At 40.7% G+C, this 23,996-nt stretch overlaps 1 protein-coding gene across 1 annotated transcript in view; it reads left to right on the forward strand.

The window, feature by feature from the left end:
* The window catches only part of STRIP2 (striatin interacting protein 2), a 50,430-nt gene that overhangs the window by 19,789 nt on the left and 6,645 nt on the right, over positions 1-23,996 (forward strand). Inside the window, exons 13-18 of the mRNA XM_044246551.1 lie at positions 826-897; positions 3,702-3,776; positions 4,451-4,548; positions 4,978-5,104; positions 7,684-7,784; positions 11,725-11,791. Coding sequence (XP_044102486.1) covers positions 826-897; positions 3,702-3,776; positions 4,451-4,548; positions 4,978-5,104; positions 7,684-7,784; positions 11,725-11,791 — 540 coding nt within the window. The remainder of the gene's footprint in view (positions 1-825; positions 898-3,701; positions 3,777-4,450; positions 4,549-4,977; positions 5,105-7,683; positions 7,785-11,724; positions 11,792-23,996) is intronic.

The following is a 23,996-nucleotide window of genomic DNA, read 5'->3' on the forward strand; positions in this document are numbered from 1 at the left end:
CTTCTACCAGACACATTCTGTATTTCTCCTTCAGGCATTCTGGCCAAAGAGGAGGAAATTAAGTCTCTTCATACTTAACCATTTTCCTACATTCAGATAGATAAAAAAGTTGTCCTTCCTTTCTCTCATGCCTTTTCCCTCCTCCCACCCTTCTTTCTCTCTTCCTCTTCCTCGCTTCCTTTCCTCTCACTTCTTTCTTCCTATAGGGCCACTAACTCGCAAAGGCCAGGATTAGTAGCAGTCTGTTCTGCATCCAAAGTATATATGAGCACAAAGAGTAAAAAAAGTCATCTCTTGCACGGACCTTGAACTCTCCCTCACTCCATCATTATTCCATATACATGCACAAAAGCATATTCACATGCAGCAAAACTCTCAGGGTAGTGGTCCAGGGGCATGGGACTCTTCTTTACTTCCCCTTGCCCTTTGGTTGAAGATAAATACTTGAGTATTTTTGCTCTTCAACAAATATAGGAACATAGAATAAACACAGACCCTCTATATGAAGCACTGGACTCAATGTTAAGACTCCTACCTTCAAAGTTTATGTTCTATTTGGGGTGACAATCCATATACAGGAAATTTCCTTATCATTGAGGAAGTTAAGCAAGAGACTGGTACATACATGATTGGGGCCCTCAGTATCTTTTTTTTTTTTTAATGTAATCTCTACACTCAACACAGGGTTCAAACACAACCTCAAGATCAAAAGTCCTACATTCTTTAGACTGAGCCAGCCAGGCACCCTCCCTTTTTTTTTTAATTAAAAAAAAATTTTTTTTTTTAGTAATCTCAGCCTCTTAATTGATGTCTTTTCTTCCCCAGCACAAGTACATCTCCATTGCAGATGTTCAAATCAAGAATGAGGAGGATCTGGAGAAGTGCCCCATGTCTTTGGTGAGTTAAGGGGGTTCTGTGCAGGAAAAAGGCAGGAAGAAGTCTGTCTGTAGTGCTGTCACAGAGCATATGTGCATACTGTTGGGCTCTTACCATGTGCCAAGCAAGGCAAAAGTCTCTATTTTCATGATACATTAAAGTTAGAGAAAAAAAAATAAGTAATTAAGGAAACAAGAAGACAATTGAGAATGGGAGATACAATGAAGAAAATTTAAATAGGATGACATGATAGAGGCATCTGTCATGTAGGAGACTACTTTCAATTAGGAAGTCAGGATAGGTAGACTTCTGAGAAGGTGACAGTTAAACTAAAATATTATGTACAAGAAGGAGCTGGCCATAGGAATATCGGGGAAAGAGCATTCTAGGCGAAGAGAATAGCCTTAATGAGGGTGAGAGCAACCTCGGAATATTAGGGGTAGTGAATGGAGGCCTATGGCTGGAACACAAGGGTGAGGGATGGGGTTGTATGAGATGGAGTCAGGGAGGTGGTCTGGGGCCACTTAATAAAGAGCTGTAAGCAAAGATAGGGATTGCGAAGTTGTTTCACAATATAGAAGTAAGCCCTTAGAGATTTCAAGCAGGGGGATGACATGATCTGATTTACATTGTCTAAAACCATTGACTGCTGTGTAAAGCTTTACCAGAAAAGAGTAGAAGCAGAGTGAAACATAATGGGTTCTGTTTCATCAAGAGTTCTATTTTGGTCATACTCAGTTTTAGATATCCATTAAGCAACTATGCACGTGAGCAGCCATGTAACTGAGTATATAAGTCTAGAGTTCAAAGAGAGGACTGGCCTAGAGAAATAAATCTGGGAGCTCTTGACTTAATGGATAGTGTTAGAAGCCATAGAACTGGCTGAGATAACCCAGGGAGGAAATAGAGAGGATGGGACCCTGGACAAAGTCTTGGGGTGCACCAGTTGTGCTCAGGGTGGGATGAGTCAGGAAAGGAGCCAGAAAAGAAGAGTAAGAGAAACACTCAGTGAGATGGGAGAGAATGTGGGAGACTGAGATACTATAAAAGCTAAGAAAAAATTTTTCAAGAAGGGAGTGATCAGCTATGTCAGTGCTGCTGATAAATGGGTAAGATCTGAGGTGCCCATTGGATCAGGCAACATGAAAATAACTAGTGACCTTGAGAAGAGCAACCTCAAATGAAGAGATGGGGCTTGTAACCTAGTTGGAGTGTTTTGAAAAAGGAATGCAAAGAAAGGAGGTAGATGGTCAACACAGACAACATAGTTTTATTGTAGAGAGGATAGAAATGGAATGTTGGCTGAAGGAGGATGTGGGGTCAGAGGAAAGTGTTTTAAAGTTAGAAGACACTGGAATATGTTTATGTCCTGAAAGAGATGATCTGGAAGAGAAGAGACAATTGCAGAACTGATCCATTTGACAAAGCAGAAGGGTGGCAAGATCCCCAGCACAAGTGGTGGGTTGGCCTTTAACAGAACAAACGTGGTTCACACTTCATGTCAAGAAGAAAGGTAGAGGGGTGCCTGGGTGGCTCAGTGGGTTAAGCCTCTGCCTTCAGCTCAGGTCATGATCTCAGGGTCCTGAGATTGAGCCCTGTATCAGGCTCTCTGCTCAGCAGGGAGCCTGATTCCCCCTCTCTCTCTGCCTGCCTCTCTGCCTACTTGTGATTTCTCTCTGTCAAATAAATAAATAAAATCTTAAAAAAAAAAGAAGAAGAAGAAGAAAGGTAGAGACCCTAGTATATTTGGTGTTGAGAAGATGAACCGTCGGATTGCCTCTGTTTTCTCTTTGAAGTATGAGGCTGGGTTAGCAACTATTGAGGGATTGGAGGGTGAAGGGATTGGTTTGAGGACATGGCAGAAGAGAAGGTAGGAAATAGATTTTTGGAAGAGCAGGAAGGCAACCTACTCTCCTAAAGATCTATTGCCTGAGTTTATTGAATGCCCATTTAAGCAGCAGTTGAGTTATATCAGATGGCAGGGGCCAGGTCATTCCTCCCTACCTCAGGGTCTCAAGGCAGTGACCCTTGCTCTGGAAAAGAGGTACCTTGTGGGAGGAGGAACTGAACTGACCAAAGATGACGATGGCCTGAGTAGCCCCACAAATACCCAAGGCCCCAGCCCTCCTGCTCTGATAAAATGGTTTAGATGGGGTCATCAAAGGACAGAGAGAGTTGTGGACAAGAGGGCTGGTCATAATGGAGGAAGAGGTGTAGTAGGGGCTACTGGAGAAGGAAAGAAAATAGTTTCTACTTAAAAGCTTCTCTCTTAATATTCCTTCCTGCCTCTCCTGGCCATGGGCTACCCAACTCCCTTATCAACCTTCTCTTCTGAGTTACCTACCTTTCACTTCCAAATATTCCAGAGCTCTTGGATGGCCTCAGAGTGACACCACAGGAAGTGCTTCTATGTGGGGTGTCCCAGGCATATGTGCACCCTGACTTAAGCCCATGTGTGGCCAGAAAAGCAGTGGTTTGAGCCAACTCCTAGGTAGGTGTTCTGACTCCTGATCCAACATGTGATTGGGAAAGAATTCTGTATTGATTCCAGATAATGGGAAAACCAGAATTATAGATTGTCAGGACTGGAAGAGCCCTCAGAGGACATCAGACCAGCCCAGTGATTCTAAAAAGAAGAGGAAACTAAGACCCAGAGAGGAAGTAAACTTACCTAAGGTGATACAATGAGTCATTAACATAGCTGGATAGGAACCTAGATCTGACTCCCAGCTTAGTGCTCTTTTCATGTCACCCTTCACAACTAAGAAAAAATAGCCTTTGGTCAACTGGAAAATGACCTAGACAAACTGTATTTCCTGCCGTAGGGGGAAGAGGTGGTACCAGAAACGCCATGTGAAATCCTCTACCAGGGCATGCTCTACAGCCTCCCTCAGTACATGGTAAGGAGACAGCCGGGCCAGAGCTGCCCTTTTCTACCCCAGGAACAGATAGCTGAGAACCATTTCAAGCTGACCTGTCCATTATTTGAGCTTGTTCCCTGAGCCTTCACTCTTGAGGGAAAGCATTCTCTAACACATTAGAATTCTGAGCTTTCCTCAAGGCTTCTCCAAGAGGAAGGAAGACCTGGCTATACTTCCAAGTCCTTCTTTGGGAAAGGTGGAGAATAAGTTGGGGTCCATGCAGGATGTATTGGGGTCCCCCTTCTAAGTAAGTACCCTAGTCCCTCTAAGGCCATGGTCTGTCATGTCCTAGATAGCCTCAGACTGAGTGGTGAGGATGCTGATCTTCAGGGTCAGAGGAAGGAAAGGGTTAGAGAAGGTGAGATTGTGTTTATATCTCTCACTTTATTTCTAGGTATTGCCTCTCTATTCCTCAAGAGCAGTCTTGAAGCAGGACAGGGTATAGCTCCTTTCTGGTTCCTCAGTGTCACGGGCAGGTCTCTCAGGACTGGGCACCTGTTTGCCCTTCTGGGGGCTGGGGATATTTGGTTACTGAAGAATGAACATAGAAGCGTTAAAACACTTCTCATAAGGCTTTTGAGGTGTGGAAAAATAGCCTTGTTGAATGGGATGGACAGAGATGGATCTCATTTTCTACTTCTACTTTCTACTAGATTGCTCTACTTAAGATTCTGCTGGCTGCAGCCCCCACCTCCAAAGCTAAGACAGACTCTATCAATATCCTGGCAGATGTCCTGCCTGAGGAGATGCCGTGAGTGCTTCAACTGGGTTGGCTGCTGAATGCTAGCTGTTTTGTCTACAGCATCTCTCCAGTCCCCACCCCACCTTGCTAACACTCAGGGATTATTTCCAAAGAGGTCTCTTCTCTTTCCACCGCAATGCTCTCTGTTGGGTTCCTTTTTAGCTCAAAACCAAGGGTCTGCTGGGCAACATCAGTGCCGGTGACTGGTTGCATAGGTATGTGGGTGGACGTTGCCACGTGATGAGCCCTTGCCAAAGGGAAGAGAAAAAGAGCAAAGGAGCTCCTAAGTGGCAACTCTGGAGGTTTCCCTCGTGCAGAAGTTCAGATCGCCCAAGTTCTGGCTTTCTTGTATATGTTGTCTCTGACCCGAATACCTGGGTCCTTGTAGGCCTCTCTCTAAGCCTCTCTTTGCACTGACTCCTCCTCTCCCCATTGTAGCATCACTGTTCTCCAGAGTATGAAGTTGGGCATCGATGTGAACAGACACAAGGAGATCATTGTAAAGAGTATCTCTGCCCTGCTCCTGCTCCTCCTCAAACACTTCAAACTGAACCATATCTACCAGGTGAGCAGCTAATAGCACTTCTCCGCAGGTCTCTGGTGTTCTCCAGACCCTGTCTCCCAAAGAGGGGATCTAGGGGCCTTTATGGTCCATCTGAACATCTTTCAGCCTCTGCTTTATCCTCCTCAGGAATTCTTATACCTGTTGCACAAGCTTGTGTAGGGGTATGGAGTGGGATGTGAGGAACTGTCCTAGACAGGTGCAGATGTCTGTGTCCTTTGAACATTATCCAAGGGTTGTGGGTAGGAATCCTTGGCTTCTTAGGAATGTGCCCATTCAGCTTTGAAGCAGTGCAAGACAGGATTCAAGTATTCCACTAAAAAAAAGAAGTGGGGAAAAACTATGTAGAAAAACTTTTCTATATGTGAAGCCCCCCCTTTTTTTTTAACTTTTGAGATATAATCCTGAATAAGGCACAGTTTTGGCTCTTAAGGGCTTTGAAGTCTTATAATATAAATAGCTAATTATGGAATGATAAGTGTATGATACAGGTAAGCTCTGGTTGGTAATCCAACTAATGATAGAGAAGAAGTGACTTCTAACCTGAGTCCTAAAGAAACAGATGTTAGTAAGGATATGGGAGGTATCAGGGAAAGAAGATAGGAAGCATTTCGAGCAGAAATGTTAATCTATAGAAGGCCAGAGGAGAGAGAGAGAAAATACCTTTGGAAACTGGTTAAATGTTGCTAGAGTTCTCCCTGGAGCAGGGGAAGATGGGGAGGCCTCGTGATACATAGAGCTGGAGAGGATAGCAGGGAGCAGATCATAATAAGTATGATAGCACACAGTTACTGGGTACTTATAATGTGCCCAGCACTCTGTTAAGTTCGTGTGGCATTTCATTTTATTCTCTTAATCCTATGAGGTAGGTCTTATTTTATCCCTGTTTTATAAATGAAGTCGAGCGTAAGAAAGGTTAAAGAAGCTGCTTCCCCACAAAGGCATTGTTTACCATGCTGAGGAGTTTGGACTTGGTACTGTGGGCATTGCCAAGATATCAGAGAACCTGAGGGCAGGGAATGGATGGTCTCTGTGGTGAGAACATGGGGAGGAAAGAGGTACCTCGTGACTGCTCAGTGTCTTTGCCCCACTTTCCTCCTAAGAAGTCAGAACCAAGCTTGCTGTTAGAACAGCAGGTTCTCAGAGTGCACAGAGCCTCCTGCAGGGTCTGTATCCATGCAGGTTTGCCTATATAATCAGGGTATTTCTCCACTCTAGTATATTCAGAAACATCTTTGGGTGTGTTATAGGTGTCCTGGGTTCTCGCACTTTTTCTGCCAGTGTTTGCTAAGCAACAGCAGGGCTGGGAGGAGTAGGGGTGGGAGGGAGATAGTGTTCCTAGTAGAAAGAACAGAGAACCATAGACATGTTTTTTCTGTCTGCTTCTCTTGGTGGGCAGTATGTGGATCAACAGCCAGACAGGTGGGTGGCTTGATGGTCCTTGCCAGTGTGTGTCAGTGTTGGTGAATCCCAACAAGGCTACAGACACATCTCAAATTGAAAAACATTTTCCATAACTTCATAGCGGGTATGTATTGGCTGTCCATCTGGAGCTTCGGAAAATACCCCAGGTCGGCTGCCAGGGAGAAAATATTTGAGCAGAAGAGAGAAATGGGCAGCACAAGCTTACTTCCCGCCTCTAACCACACACACAGGGGCAAAGGACAGCTTGACTTGGTGCCAAGGCTACTTCTTGGTGATCAGGAAAAGCTACAGGATTTAAAACACCACAATTTTTTGCTTTTCAACCCAGTTTCTGTACTGTCCCAGCATTTGGGTTCTGAATCTGGAAGAAAACTGTGTCTGATGCTCCTCAGTGCATCACAGGTAAAATCCAGGTGATGCAACTCCAGGATACTGCCCACGAGGTCTTCCCAGATACAGACCCTATCCAAATTCAAGAGAGCAAAATGGAATCCCTATTTCTGGTGTTTAGCGCATCAAAGAGATCTTGGGATTAGCCCATCAGAGAGATCTTGGACTTATTCTCAGTACAGTATCTGTTGGCCTAAGGGCACTTGTTAATCCGTTCATTAAAATACTGATAACGTAAGTCCAGGGATGATATAGTGAACCAGACAGACTCATGCTGAAGCCCACATTCCAGTGGTTCACTTGGTTACTGTGTGCCATATCCATCCCATCTGAATGATGCCAGCAGTTGCTGGGAGTAAGCTGCACCTGTTCCTGCTCTATCAATCACTGTTGAAACACTATGAAACAGAGGTTTGGTATGGAAGACAGCTCCCAGAGGGAGTCTTCCTTTCTTTTGAGCTTAGGAACAAATATTGCAGCTATTCCTTCTATTTATCCGGAGTGGGGTTTTCTTTTTGGCTTGTTTATGTTTTGGTCAGATGCTGGCAACATACACACACTGCAGATTGTCCCCCTCCATGCAGGATGAGCTGGCTAGATGATGCTGCTCCCCACTTCTCAGACAGGAGGACTGATAACACAAGTAGACAGTAGATACTCTTAGGAATGGTTATTAGAGTTGTGCATGCCAATCCTATTTTTCTTATGTACCTTCTATTATCCCACAAATAAGCAGCCCTTTCTGCTTCTTTGATCTTTTAATCCAGTTTGAATATGTGTCACAACATTTGGTATTTGCCAACTGCATTCCATTGATCCTGAAGTTCTTCAATCAAAATATCTTGTCGTACATCACTGCCAAAAACAGGTATGGGCTCTGGACAGGTTTATTTCTAAGTTCTGTTTAGGTATGGGTTGAGAAATATACATCATCTCTGAGCCTTCCAGTTCTCTTTTTACCCCTAGTCCCTTCCCTTTGGGAACTTAAATTTAATTTCCTTGAAGTGTTAGTTGATGTGGTATGTGATTTGGCCTCTTCGCAGAGCTATTTGTATTTTAATAGTTTTGAAAACAAAAAAATGTCATAACTCAAATAAATAAAACTGCAACAATGAAATTTTAGCCCTATGGCAGAAGGATCGGAAGTTTTTTTTTTTTTTTGAAACAACCTTCTTATCTGGCCAGCCCTGATCTTAGTTTAAATCATTAGTTGGAATAATTATACCACTTTGTAAACTGTAGTGTTATGCAGAATTTGTAACTGAAAATAAATAACACACCCTTACTTAGATCAGTTTGTAATAAAACATATATATGGTGTTTTATTTAATCTCCTCAGTAATGGTTAAAGTATTACAACAAGTTTTATTCTCATTTCACCAATTAGTAAAAAAATTTAGTAAGCTTAATTGACTTGCTCAAGATTAACATGCTAGTGAGACAACTTAAGTAAGCAGCAGACGCAGGATCAAAGCACAAATCGTTTTCTGGTCACAATTGTTATGAATACAAATTGCTTTTCACTCCTCCAGCCAAGTGGGGACTTGGGGTTTACAGAGTAAATCCTTGTTCTTTAGTTTGCTACTTCCACAAGAACTATAAGTATATTAGAGTTTACCAGAGGATGAGGTCCTAAAGTAGAAGTAAGAAGGCTGATCTAAAGGCACCTGGGTGTCTCAGTTGGTTAGGGTGACTGCCTTCAGCTCAGGTCATGATTTTGGGGTCCTGGGATCAAATCCAGCATCGGTCTCCCTGCTCAGCTGGGATCCTGCCTCTCCTTCTTCCACTCTCCCTTCTTGCTCAATCTCTCTCTCTCTCTCTCTCTCTCTCAAATAAATAAATACAATCTTAAAAAAAAAAAAAGAAGAAGAAGAAGAAGGCTGTTCTGATTACTTGGGGTGACTAGAGAGGGCCAGGAAATGGTGCCTCACCAATCTTGTACTGCCTAAAAGTCCACCATGGAGAGGCAGCCTACTTATATGTAGTTTAAAATACACAGAGGCACCTGGGTGGCTCAGTAGGTTAAGTGTCTGACTCTTAATTTCAGCTCAGGTCATGAGCTCAAGGTCCTGGGATTGAGACCACATGGGGCTCCTCACTCAGCAGGAAATCTGCTAGAGATTCTTTCTCTCCTTCTCCCTCCCCATCCCCTACACTTGTTCTCTTTCTCTCTCTCAAAACTTTTTAAAAGATTTTTTTTTTTTTTTTTGAGAGAGAGAGAGAGGGAGAAGCAGTTTCCCAGCTGAGCAGGGAACCCCATGTGGGGCTTGATCCCAGGACCCTAGGAACAGAAGGCAGATGTATAACTGAATGAGCCACCCAGGTACCCTTAAATAAATAAATCTTTTAAAAAAATAAAATTAAATTAAATTAATATAAATAAAATAGACATATACACATGAACTTTCTGAAGTCATGAGACCTGCCATTAGCTAGCTATGTAATCTCAAGTAAAGACCCTGGTTTTTTTGAGCCACAGTATTTTTATGTTAAAATGAAAATAATTCGCTGGGTGCCTGGGTGGCTCAGTGGGTTAAAGCCTCTGCCTTCGACTCAGGTCATGATCCCAGGGTTCTGGGATCGAGCCCCACATCACATCAGGCTCTCTGCTTAGCAGGGAGCCTGCTTCCTCCTTTCACTCTGCCTACCTCTCTGCCAGCTTGTGATCTCTGTCTGTCAAATAAATAAAATATTTTTTTAAAAATTAAAATAATGCATTCCCTGACTATATCTTAGAGCTTTTATATAAGTATCAGTTAAGATAAACATAGGAGAGCCCTGCTCCACATTTCCAGTAAGAGATCCACCCCTGGATCAATCAAGTGTGGCAAGGGCTCAGGAATTAAGTACCATCCCTCACCATGGGCCTGGAAGGGGAGGGCAAATAATCTGATAGGTGTCCATCAGGTTCTATTTGGAATTGGAAGAATGGTAGTGCCAGACTAATCGATAACTAAGTTTGGCCAGGATAAGATGGTCCTCTTCTACACCACCTATAAGCTTTACTGTGGCATGATCCCTGAGAACTTGGAGTGCCCATAGCCCCTTCTTGCACAGTTTCCTCATGGCTTTTACAATCTAGATAGATATTCCAGAAACTTGTAACTTTATTTTTTGCCCCTTGGGCTAGAATTCAGTTCACAGAGGATGGCACAAATCTATCTTTGATTTCCTGCCCCCATTTCCTGGTTGCCAGCATCTTCTTTGCCATGGGGCTTTGTGGGAAGTGGGTAGATAATTGGATAAGCCAGCCAAGAATATTTATACTAATGGGGCAGTAAGTACAGAACTGGCAACCCTGGGAGAATCCAGAAGAGTGATTAAGATGATGAGCAATGTTATAAGTAGACCCACTGCCCTCTCTTCTCCTATCTTGGTTCCCCTAGGTTATCATTATGGGTTTCTTGGACAAAGGTAAACATTTCTAGGTAAATAAATTGTTGCCTTTTGCTTGGATAGAGTTTTGACTTTCGAAATGTGGAGACAGGTCCAAGAAACCCACACTCCTCCGGGTGCCTGGGTGGCTCAGTGGGTTAAAGCCTCTGCCTTTGGCTCAGGTCATGATCCAGGGTCCTGGGATTGAGCCCCACATTGGGCTCTCTGCTTGGCAGGGAGCCTACTTCCCTTCCCTCTCTGCCTGCCTCTCTGCCTACTTGTGATCTCTGTCTGTCAAATGAATAAATAAAATCTTAAAAAAAAAAAAAAGATTAAAAAACCCAAAACCCCACACTCCTTTATGGCCCTTGCTTTGCCCACATCCTTTACCTATTTCCAATTGCACTAGTTCAAATAGATTGGTTATAAACCTTATGGAATGTCAGAATGAGAAGGAGCATTAGAGATGAGCTAAATCCCGCATTGTACCAATGAAAAAGAGAGAAAATGAAAGAAAAAACTATAATTTTGAGTAACTATGTCCCTGTCATAATGCAGTGCATCATTTCCCCTACCTACTCATTCCTGCTTCCCAGGGCTCACCGCAGAGCCTCCAGCTCCCTTATGGTCCCCCATTGTCAGTTCTGGGGGCAGATACTGTTATCATTCCCTTATTTTTTTTTTTTTTAGAACATACATGAGTGCAATTGGGGGTGGGGAAGGGTGGTCAGAGGGAGAGAGAGAGAGAGAAATCTTAAGCAGGTTCCTTGCCCAGCACAGAGCCCAATGTGGGGCTTGATCTCATGACTCTGAGATCGTGACCTGAAGTGAGAGCTAGTTGGACTGGAAGCTTAATTGACTGAGCCACCCAGATGCCCCAGTGCTGTTACCATTCTTGAGCTACTAGATTGGCCCTGCTGAGGGAAGCTGCCTTTGTCTTAAGCTTCCTTCAAGAATGGCCTCCATGATCATTTCCCAGAGCTGCTGGCTTTCAGAAACATCTGGTAAAGGACATAGGAAAGGTCTTCATTTCACCCTATGTCCACAGGTTGTTACTAAGTGGGTTAAGCATGGGCAGCATCTCTGGGAACACAGTTGACACGTATAAATAAGCATACACTTAAATGCAAAAATGGAAGTGCACATGTGTCCTTACTCTTTAGAGAGGAGAGAGGTGGCTATATCAGAGGCTCCCTTGCTGCCTTCTTTTCCATTTGCTAGATGGAGACTGGCTTGAAGGAACTCTGTGGGTTCTTCTCATGACTAGAGCTAGAGTTGCCTGGCACCACAACCCTCAGTTTCAGCTGAGGTCACTAAGCAATTTGGGAAATAGATTGGGCCCGCTGGAGAGAAATAATTCCTGCCATTTCAGAATCTGCCATTTCCTGCCATTGCTATTTCCCTAAAGCCTGCCCTTTCTCTGCGTTTTGCAGCATTTCGGTCCTGGATTACCCTTGCTGTACCATTCAGGATTTGCCGGAGCTTACTACAGAGAGTCTGGTAAGCAGAGGGGGATTTGGTAGCTTTTGAAATTACCAGATGGCAGAAACTGGTATTTGCTCTTCCATTTCTTCTCCAGTTCCATAATGTCCTGATTTGGGCATCTCAGATCAATAAATGGATATTGGCAAGAGCACAGTGTCAGTGGGGGTTTAGAGCTGCTGACTCAGCTAAGAAAAATTTGGAAAAACTGAGCATAGCCATTTGCAGAGAAGAAAAAAGATCAGTGACAAACACTAAGGAGGAGAGGGAATTTAGAAAGAGAATGGGAACCGAAATTGAATGTGAACATCTGTGCTAAATAGCAGGAGAAGCTCTACTGGTCTATTCCAAACAATGATCTGTCTCCTTTCCACTACGTTATAAGCTACTCACTTTTCATTTTCATATAGATTATATAATCCAGGAGTGTGTACTTCAGAAAATACCTTGCCTAGTTCTCTAAACCAAAAGTTGGTAATACCCACAGAAGAATGACTCAGAAATTTCTTCATCCTGGAAACAACTTTAAGCAAATCAGAAAAGCCCCTCAAAATTGCTTTAATTTCATTAAACTGACTGATCAACAGCATCCTGAAGATTAACTGCCTGCCTCATATAAATATACCTCCTTAGATACACTCACTCTGTTGCACGGTACTTGGTTTCTATATCTGTTTCTCCATTTGACTGAAAACTCCCTGAAGGGAGAGATGAGATGGTATCATCTTCATTTTATATCCCCAGAGTCTAGCACTAGCTAGCACTAGCACTGTGTTTGGTACATGAAAGGAGCTCAAATTCTGAACGTTGGATTGTAGCACTCATTGTCCCACAGCCCTTTGCCTCCCAACTTTAATATTTGCAAAATGTTGCATTACAAAAGTGTACTATGCACAAATAGAATACCTTCTGTGGAACAGATTTTATAGAAACATAGGATTCTTGGCTGGAGGTGACCTGAGAGCCATTTAGCCCAATCCTATTTCAAAAATGAGGAACCAGAAGGCCCAGTGGATGAAGTGACTTGTCATGGTCCTCTCCTCATAAGTGATAGATAGTGAATTAGAAAAAGACCCATGTTTTAAGATACTACGTCTAGCACCCATTTTAGCATCAGGGCAAAGATTTCCTGTCTCACTTAGATGTGACCTCAGTGGCCAAGGAAGCTGAGAACTTCTTATCCCTGCAGAGAGAAGTAGTAAGTTGTCTAATAACCCTGTTTATGCACATGATATTATTCAGTCTTTAAAATTACTATGTAAGCTTGGTATTACTGTTTTATAGATGGAAGCTAACTGCCAAAACCTTACAGTTAGAAGTCGCAGAGCCAGGGTGGAGACTTATATCCTTGCTGTTTAGAGTTAGAATGAAGAATGCAGGGGCGCCTGGGTGGCTCAGTGGGTTGAGCCGCTGCCTTCGGCTCGGGTCGTGATCCCAGGGTCCTGGGATCGAGCCCCGCATCGGGCTCTCTGCTCAGTGGGGAGCCTGCTCCCTCTTCTCTCTCTGCCTGCCTCTCCGCCTGCTTGTCATCTCTCTCTGTCAAATAAATAAATTAAAAAAAAAAATGAAGAATGCACTTTCTCACAGAAAACAGTGATAAACAGCATTAAAATGCTACTATAAGTAGGGTATTTCAAATCGTAAACTTTTTGTAAAGGTATTTCAAAACAAAAGGTTTTATGACTGAAATCTATTTCTTTTTCTTTTAAAGATTTTATTTGACAGACAGAGATCACAAGTAGGCAGAGAGAGAGAGAGAGGGTAGCAGGCTCCCCACTAAACAGAGAGCCCGATGCAGGACTCGATCCCAGGACCCTGAGATCATGACCTGAGCTGAAGGCAGCGGCTTAATCCACTGAGCCACCCAGGCACCCTGAAATTCTTGATATAATATGTTCTCTTTTCTCAATCCCATATGTAGGAAATTGATGGGAACTATAACTTCAAATCTCTTCTGATTTACCTTTTGGGATATGAGCATAAAATTATTGAAATAATTGTTCTGCCTCTGAAAAGATTTTATTGTTATCCATGCTCAGGTTAAAAGCACGTATCTATTCTAAAGAAACCAATTGGTGCTAGGTATTCCTCTCCTTTCTGTAAAGCAACAGTGGCACCTGGTGGTTTCAATTGGTAACCACAGATTTTTGTTGTTGGCTTGAATTTATGGTGTTAAATATTTCCCCTGAGCCTAATGATGGGCTTAAGTAACTAGCAAGTTTATGCCACATAGGTCCTCAGTATAATGGTTTGTTTATCTAAACTGATGGCTTCTGTACTCAGAAAAGACTAATGTTTATATGAGTAAAATGCATCTCTTTTCCAGGCGTAGTGAATTAATTATAAACAAAAAATGTATTGATTTTTTTTTTAAAAAATGTAGAGGATTTTCTTTAAATAATATTTCAAATTCTTTTTCCTGGTTATAAAATCAGTATATACTAATGCAGAAAATTAGATAAATACAGAAAAATATGGGGAAGAAAACAAAAATACCTTAATTATACTACCTACACATAACCGCTGTTAATATTTTCCTATAGTCATTTATATGTATACTATAGTATCCTATAGTACACTATATGTACTTATTAATTCATATATATACACACATACATTATTTAAGAAAATAAGGACTTTGTATATGTTTCAATCCACCTAATAAAATTTAAATGTTCACAATACGACTTTGAACATATTTAAGAACATGATTTTTAATAGCTGCACATAATATTCCACTCCTTAATTTTTTCATATAATTTTTAATTTTTTTTAATTTTTAAAAATTCTTTATAAACATATAATATATTTTTATCCCCAGGGGTACAGGTCTGTGAATCGCCAGGTTTACATACTTCACAGCACTCACCATAGCACATATCCTCCCTAATGTCCATAACCCCACCCCTCTTCTCCCAACCCCCCTCCCCCCAGCAACCCTCAGTTTGTTTTGTGAGATTAAGAGTCTCTTATGGTTTGTCTCCCTCCCAATCCCATCTTGTTTCATTTATTCTTCTCCTACCCCCTTAACCCCCCATGTTGCATCTCCACTTCCTCATATCAGGGAGATCATATGATAGTTGTCTTTCTCCGATTGACTTATTTCACTAAGCATGATACCCTCTAGTTCCATTCATGTCGTCCCAAATGGCAAGATTTCATTTCTTTTGATGGCTGCATAGTATTCCATTGTGTATATATACCACATCTTCTTTATCCATTCATCTGTTGATGGACATCTAGGTTCTTTCCATAGTTTGGCTATTGTAGACATTGCTGCTGTAAACATTCGGGTGCACGTGCCTCTTTGGATTACTACGTTTGTATCTTTAGGGTAAATACCCAGTAGTGCAATTGCTGGGTCATAGGGTAGTTCTATTTTCAACATTTTGAGGAACCTCCATGCTGTTTTCCAGAGTGGTTGCACCATTCCCACCAACAGTGTAGGAGGGTTCCCCTTTCTCCGCATCCTCTCCTGCATCTGTCATCTCCTGACTTGTTAATTTTAGCCATTCTGACTGATGTGAGGTGATATCTTATTGTGGTTTTGATTTGTATTTCCCTGATGCCGAGTGATGTGGAGCACTTTTGCATGTGTCTGTTGGCCATCTGGATGTCTTCTTTGCAGAACTGTCTGTTCATGTCTTCTGCCCATTTATTTATTTATTTATTTATTTTATTTGAGAGAGAGAGCATGAGAGGCGGGAAGGTCAGAGGGAGAAGCAGACTCCCCATGGAGCTGGGAGCCTGATGCGGGACTCGATCCCGGGACTCCGGGACCGTGACCTGAGCCGAAGGCAGTTGCTTAACCAACTGAGCCACCCAGGCGCCCCTTCTGCCCATTTCTTGATTGGATTATTTGTTCTTTGGGTGTTGAGTTTGCTAAGTTCTTTATAGATTTTGGACACTAGCCCTTTATTTGATATGTCGTTTGCAAATATCTTCTCCCATTTTGTCAGTTGTCTTTTGGTTTTGTTAACTGTTTCCTTTGCTGTGCAAAAGCTTTTGATCTTGATGAAATCCCAATAGTTCATTTTTGCCCTTGCTTCCCTTGCCTTTGGCAATGTTCCTAGGAAGATGTTTCTGCGGCTGAGGTCGAAGAGATTGCTGCCTGTGTTCTCCTCAAGGATTTTGATGGACTCCTTTCTCACATTGAGGTCCTTCATCCATTTTGAGTCTATTTTCATGTGTGGTATAAGGAAATGGTCCAATTTCATTTTTCTGCATGTGGCTGTCCAATTTTCCCAACACCATTTATTGAAGAGGCTGTCTTTTTTCCATTGGACATTCTTTCCTGCTTTGTCGAAGATTAGTTGACCATAGAGTTGAGGGTCTATTTCTGGGCTCTCTATTCTGTTCCATTGATCTATGTGTCTGTTTTTGTGCTAGTACCATGCTGTCTTGATGATGACAGCTTTGTAATAGAGCTTGAAGTCTGGAATTGTGATGCCATCAACTTTGGCTTTCTTTTTCAATATTCCTTTGGCTATTCGAGGTCTTTTCTGGTTCCATAGAAGTTTTAGGATTATTTGTTCCATTTCTTTGAAAAAAATGGATGGTATTTTGATAGGAATTGCATTAAATGTGTAGATTGCTTTAGGTAGCATAGACATTTTCACAGTACTTATTCTTCCAATCCAGGAGCATGGAACATTTTTCCATTTCTTTGTGTCTTCCTCAATTTCTTTCATGAGTACTTTATAGTTTTGTGAGTATAGATTCTTAGCCTCTTTGGTTAGGTTTATTCCTAGGCATTTTATAGTTTTGGGTGCAACTGTAAATGGGATTGACTCCTTAATTTCTCTTTCTTCTATCTTGTTGTTGGTGTAGAGAAATGCAACTGATTTCTGTGCATTGATTTTATATCCTGACACTTTACTAAATTCCTGTACAAGTTCTAACAGTTTTGGAGTGGAGTCTTTGGGTTTTCCACATATAGTATCATATCATCTGCGAAGAATGATAGTTTGACTTCTTCTTTGCCGATTTGGATCCCTTTAATTTCTTTTTGTTTTTTGATTGCTGAGGCTAGGACTTCTAGTACTATGTTGAATACCAGTAGTGATAATGGACATCCCTGCCGTGTTCCTGACCTTAGCAGAAAAGCTGTCAGTTTTTCTCCATTGAGAATGATATTTGCAGTGGGTTTTTCATAGATGGCTTTGATAATATTGAGGTATGTGCCCTCTATCCCTACACTTTGAAGAGTTTTGATCAGGAAGGGATGCTGTACTTTGTCAAATGCTTTTTCAGCATCTATTGAGAGTATCATATGGTTCTTGTTCTTTCTTTTATTGATGTGTTGTATCACATTGATTGATTTGCGGATGTTGAAGCAACCTTGCAGCCCTGGAATAAATCCCACTTGGTAGTGGTGAATAATCCTTTTAATGTACTGTTGAATCCTATTGGCTAGTATTTTGGTGAGAATTTTCGCATCTGTGTTCATCAAGGATATTGGTCTGTAGTTCTCTTTTTTGATGGGATCCTTGTCTGGTTTTGGGATCAAGGTGATGCTGGCCTCATAAAATGAGTTTGGAAGTTTTCCTTCCATTTCTATTTTTTGGAACAGTTTCAGGAGAATAGGAATTAGTTCTTCTTTAAATGTTTGGTAGAATTCCCCTGGGAAGCCATCTGGCCCTGGGCTTTTGTTTGTTTGGAGATTTTTGATGACTGTTTCAATCTCCTTACTGGTTATGGGTCTGTTCAGGTTTTCTATTTCTTCCTGGTTCAGTTGTGGTAGTTTATATGTCTCTAGGAATGCATCCATTTCTTCCAGATTGTCAAATTTGTTGGTGTAGAGTTGCTCATAGTATGTTCTTATAATTGTCTGTATTTCTTTGGTGTTAGTTGTGATCTCTCCTCTTTCATTCATGATTTTATTTATTTGGGTCCTTTCTCTTTTCTTTTTGATAAGTCTGGTCAGGGGTTTATCAATCTTATTAATTCTTTCAAAGAACCAGCTCCTAGTTTCGTTGATTTGTTCTATTGGTTTTTTGTTTGTTTGTTTCTATTTCATTGATTTCTGCTCTGATCTTTATGATTTCTCTTCTCCTGCTGGATTTAGGGTTTCTTTCTTGTTCTTTCTCCAGCTCCTTTAGGTGTAGGGTTAGGTTGTGTACCTGAGAACTTTCTTGTTTCTTGAGAAAGGCTTGTACGGCTATATATTTTCCTCTCAGGACTGCCTTTGTTGTGTCCCACAGATTTTGAATTGTTGTGTTTTTATTATCATTTGTTTCCATGATTTTTTTCAATTCTTCTTTAATTTCCCGGTTGACCCATTCATTCTTTAGAAGGATGCTGTTTAGTCTCCATTAATTTTTTAATTTTTTATTAATATATAATGTATTATTAGCCCCAGGGGCACAGGTCTGTGAATCGCCAGGTTTACACACTTCACAGCACTCACTATAGCACATACCTTCCCCAATGTCCATAACCCTACCACCCCACTCCTTAATTTTTTGAAAATGATTGCTTTCTACTACTGTTGGGTGTTTATTTCAATATTCCCTGCATAATTCTAAATTCTAAATTCTTCCCATTTTGTCAAAATACTTAGCTCTACAACAGGCCATCCTTACCAATGTACTACCCACCTGGATAGGAAGGCTTACAATTTCTGTATCTCCAAATGTCTATATTCAAATTCAACCCACTAAAGTAGGAAAACATTAAATTCCAGACATAAGAGGTTAGTGACTGTATGGTCATGTGGAAGATAAGTATGGTCTTTGGAAGGAGATTGCTAGAAAAGGCAGTGGAAAAATAAACTGAAAGTTGCTGGGGTGTGTGGGGGGTAATGATAGGGTGGCTGGGTTACAGACGTTCGGGAGGGTATGGGCTATGGTAAGTGCTGTGAAATGTGTAAGCCTGATGATTCACAGACCTGTACCCCTGGGGCAAATAATACATTATATGTTAATAAAAATAATTTTTTTTAAAAAAGGAAAGGCAGTGGATATGGCTTCAGCAAGTATTGTAGAATGCTCAGTATTTTGATGGTTGTTTAGGGCAGCGGAATTAAAAAGTAAGGTGTGCAAGATGATGCTTTGGAGGATGGAATATTTTAATCTTTTGTATGTATAAATATTTTGTCTTTCTATATGTGTGTATTAGAACAGACATAATATCATTACAATAGTGCATTTCTATCTTAGAAATAAACATGTATATTTAGGAGTACAAGAATAATTATTTACTGAGAGATATATGCAATAAAAAGAATCTTAAAACCACTGCTTTCAGAGGGCGCCTTGGTGGCTCAGTGGGTTAAAGCCTCTTTTTTCAGCTCAGGTCATGATCCCAGGGTCGTGGGATCAAGCCCCGCATCGGGCTCTCTGCTCAGCAGGGAGTCTGCTCCCCTTCCTCTCTCTCTGCCTACTTGTGATCTTTGTCAAATAAATAAATTTTTTAAAATATCTTAAAAAAACAAAACAAAACACCACTGCTTTCAGGGTAAGATTGTAGGTCTGCTTTCTTTGTGGGCCTGTTGGTCCTAAAGAGAAATCATACAGATTACATCCCATCCTCCTTTCCTCTCCTATCTTACAGAGATGTGAACCAAAAAAAAAAATAATAATAATGTGGAGAGTTGGCCGTGTAAATCTATGGTCACTGCTGCAAAGCCAGAGTTCAAAATACTTGTTTTTTCCTACAGAATATGATTTATTAACAGCAGCTTCACATACAAAGAAGGGCATATTTTGAACAATGTAAATGCTCAAATAGGCCTATAAATTAAGAATGGGGGAATGAGAAAAAGTAGTATTTATGGAATCACTGAGTATCAGAGCTATAAGTTTCTTTGTATCTTGCTAAATCCCATCCTTTACTGATGAGGAAATGGGTAGAGTGGTAAAGTGTTGTCCAAAACCTAATAGCTAGGTAGAGCCAAAACAGTGAGTCAGAATTTGCATGGCCTAGCCATTTGCAAAGAAACATTTGGCATTTCCTTTTAGATATATGCAAGTGAAATTATTAATTCTTGAATAGTCTTCTGACATTCAAAAGTCATCACTATTTACAACCAATATTGCCTTTAGCATTATTGTTTCTCTGTTCTAGATATAATGTGAGCACATCATAAGGTATTTATTTTCAATGAGGTATATTTATATAGAGGAAGGACCATGGATAAATGTTTTTTAACATTTTATCAACTTACCTGTTAAGTCACCATTTCTGTAATGGGTAATAGAGAGATTAGAATCTCTGGAATTCTTTTTCTTTCTTTCTTTCTTTTTTTTTAAGATTTATTTATTTATTTATTTGAGAGAGAGCATGCATGTGCACACACCAGCACACACAAATGAGAAGAAGAGCAGAGAGGTACAGAGAATCTCAAGCAGGCTCCATGCCGAGCACAGAGCCTTATTCGGGGCTTCATCTCACAACTGAGATCACTACCTGAGCAGAAACCAAGAGTCTGGAGGCTCAACTGACTGCTGCACCCAGACACCCCTCTGGAATGATTTTTCAAACTCATTTGCCCAGATCCCTCTCCAGGGCACAAATAGTTTGCTAAAGCTCCCCAGATGATTTTGAGATTTTTTTTTTTTTAAGATTTTATTTATTTATTTGACAGAGATCACAAGTAGGCAGAGAGGCAGGCAGAGAGAGAGAGAGAGCAGGAAGCGGGCTCTCTGCAGAGCAGAGAGCCCGATGTGAGGCTCGATCCCAGGACCCTGGGATCATGACCTGAGCCGAAGGCAGAGGCTTTAACCCACTGAGCCACCCAGGCGCCCTGATTTTGAGATTTTTCTCTTCTCCTTCCTCCTTTTTCACTCATACCACTTAAGAATTATGGCTCTCTCTTATGATATTTGGTTTTTTTTTAAGTTTTAATTTAATTTAATTTAACGTAATTTATTTAACAGAGAGAAACACAGTGAGAGAGGGAACACAAGCAGGGGGAGTGGGAGAAGGAGAAGAAAGCCTCCTGCTTGGCAGGGAGCCCTATGTGGGGCCTGATCCCAGGACCCTGGGATCATGACCTGAGCTGAAGGCAGACCCTTAATGACTGAGCCACCCAGGCGCCCCAGATATCTGGGTTCTTAATCTAGCAGTAACTTAATTGTCAGAAATCTATACGATAAGGGAATTATTCTATAATGATTTGGGAAAAGAAAGTCTAAGCTAAAAATATGAATTCATTTTCAGTTGTGTGAACCATAATAATGGAATGAATCAAAAGAATCATTTTCTAAGAAATGGTTATTATTGGAGTTTTCAGTCAGTAAGTGTTAAAACCTAGCAAATGTTTTTTCAAATAGGTTCAGATAAATGCAGGGCTGACATGGCATGGAAAACCTGAAACCTAAAGCGAAGAAACAGACTAATTTGTAAGTATAGAAAAGGCAGACAGAACTACAGCTCTAAGTTATCTTGAGCAACTTTCCTGTAGAGTATAGGAGTTCCACCTATAAAAGGAAGAGGTTGGGCCATCAGATGACCATAATCTTTTCCAAAACTCCCATGGATTCATTATGTAACAACCAAGCTAATATTAGTAATTCTGATTTTCGATGAAGAGCTGGTTTTCAATATGAGAATAATAATCACTAGGAACTTTAATAAGCTGAGAAGGTTTGAGATGTATTAGATTTAACACTTAGCAGCACTTCTTTATTTTTTTTTAAGTTTTTATTTATTTATTTAAGTACTGTCTACCTCCAACATGGGGCTGAAATTCACAACCCTGAGATCAAGATTCACATGCTCTTCCAACTGAGCCAGCCATGCACCCCTAGAAGCTCTTCTTTAAAGGCTCAGTCTGATTATAGGCTGACCAAACTCAGTCATACTCTCCCCTTTAATACAGGAAACCTCACTATTTTTGTTGTTGTTTCTGGAAACTGTTATCTTCTACTTTCTTGAAATAAAGACGGAGTGTATTATAATTCAGTGAATTACTAGAGATAGAGGTTCAGGCCCTGGTTACCTTAAGGCCCTTATGTTACCTTAAGAAAGTCCTTCCTTTCCCTGAGCCTCAGGTTTTGCTTCTGTGGATGACAGAATTGGAGGAGACTTATTAGCCAAGTCTAAAAGCTAAGTCTCTTCTAGTGCTCAGATTCTAACCAATCTGATTTCCTCAGTACAAAAGGAAGAAACACTCTGTTCTTTCCGCAGTTGTGTGAGTTAATTATCCATCTAACTGGAGTAAGCCTCTGTTTTTATTTGGCTTGGCTCATGCAGCTTGGCTAAGATGGATCTTTAGAACAGAACCCTCATAGTACTTTAGAGACTATGAAGGGTAGGTTGTGATCCCTGAGCTGAATTTTTAGACACAAGGTGTGTGTAAACAATTTTTTTTAAGTTTTTAATTTTAATTCCAGTATAGTTATCATGCCATGTTATATTCGTTTCAGGTATACAGTGTAGTGATTCAGCAATTCTATAACATTACTCAGTACTAATCATATGTGTACTCTTTAATCCCCATTACCTATTTCCCCCATTCCCCCCACCCACCTACCCTCTGGTAACCATCAGTTTGTTCTCTATAGTTAAGAGTCTCTTGGTTTGTCTTTCTCTCTCTCTTTTTTTTTCCTTTACCCCTTTGTTTTGTTTCTTAAATTCCACATATGAGTGAAATCATATGGTATTTATCTTTTTCTGACTTATTTCACTTATTATACTCTAACTTCATCCATGTTGTTACAAATGGCATGATTTCATTCCATTTGGGGCGCCTGGGTGGCTCAGTGGGTTAAGCCTCTGCCTTTGGCTCAGGTCATGATCTCAGGGTTCTGGGATCAAGCCCCTCATTGTCTCCCTGCTCAGTGGGGAGCCTGCTTCCCACCCACCCCCACCTACTTGTGATCTCTTTCTGTCAAATAAATAAATAAAATCGTTTTTTAAAAAAGATCTTATTCCTTTTTATGACTGAAAAATATTTCATTGTATTTATATGCCACATTTTCTTTATCCATTCATCTATCAGTGCACACTTGGGCTGCTTCCATATCTTGGCTGTTGTAAATAATGTTGCAATAAACATAGGGGTGCATGTATTCCTTTGAATTAGGGTTTTTGAGTTTTTGTGGGGGTAAATGCCAAGTAGTGCAATCACTGGATAATAGGGTAGTTCTATTTTTAACTTTTTGAGGAACCAGTTTGCATTTCCACCAACAGTGCAAGAGAGTTCCTTATTCTCCATGTTCTCACCAAAATTTGTTGTTTCCTGTGTTTTTTATTTTAGCCATTCTGATTGGTGTGAGGTAACACCTCATTGTAGTTTTGATTTTCATTTCCCTGGTGATGAGTGACATTGAACATTTTTTCATGTATCTATCGGGCATCTGGATGTCTTTGGAGAAATGTCTGTTCATGTCTTCTGCCCATTTCTAAATGGGATTATTTGTTTTTGGGGTGTTGTATCAGTTCTTTATATATTTTAGATACTAACCCTTTGTGGGATATGTCGTTTGCAAATACCTTCTCCCATTCCATAGGTTGCCTTTTAGTTGCGATTGTTTCCATTGTTGTGCAGAAGCTTTTTATTTTGATGTAGTCCCAATAGTTTATTTTTGCTTTTATTTCCCTTGCCTCAGGAGATATATCTAGAAAAATAGATGTTGCTATGGCCTGATGTCAGAGAAATTACTGCCTGTTCTCTTTTCTAGGATTTTTATGGTTTCAGGTCTTAGATGGAGGTCATTTTCCATTTTGAGTTTTTCTGTATTGGTGAAAGAAAGTGGTCCAGTTTCATTCTTTTGCATGTAGCTCTCCAGTTTTCCCAATACCATTTGTTGAAGAGACTATCTTTTTTCCAATGTATATTCTTTCCTTCTTTGTCAAAGATTAATTGACCATATAATTGTGGATTTCTTTCTGGGTTTTCTGTTCTGTTCTATTGATCTATATGTCTATTTTGTACCAGAGCCATACTATTTTGCTTACTACAGCTTTGTAATATAACTTGAAGCCTGGAATTGTGATAACCTCCAGTTTTGTCTTTCTTTGTCAAAATTTCCTTACTATTCAGGGTCTTTTGTGGTTTCATGCAAATTTTAGTATTTTTTGTTCTAGTTCTCTGAAAAATGTTGGTTTTTTGGTAGGGATTGCATTAAATCTGTAGATTGCTTTGGGTAGTATAGACATTTTAATAATATTCTTTTAATCCATGAGCATGGAATGCCTTTCCATTTCTTTGTGTCCTCTTTAATTTCTTCCATCAGTATTTTATACTCTTTAGAGTAGAGGTCTTTCGTCTCTTTGG

Source organism: Neovison vison, chromosome 4 (assembly GCF_020171115.1).
Source record: "Neovison vison isolate M4711 chromosome 4, ASM_NN_V1, whole genome shotgun sequence".
NCBI classification, from domain to species: domain Eukaryota; kingdom Metazoa; phylum Chordata; class Mammalia; order Carnivora; family Mustelidae; genus Neogale; species Neogale vison.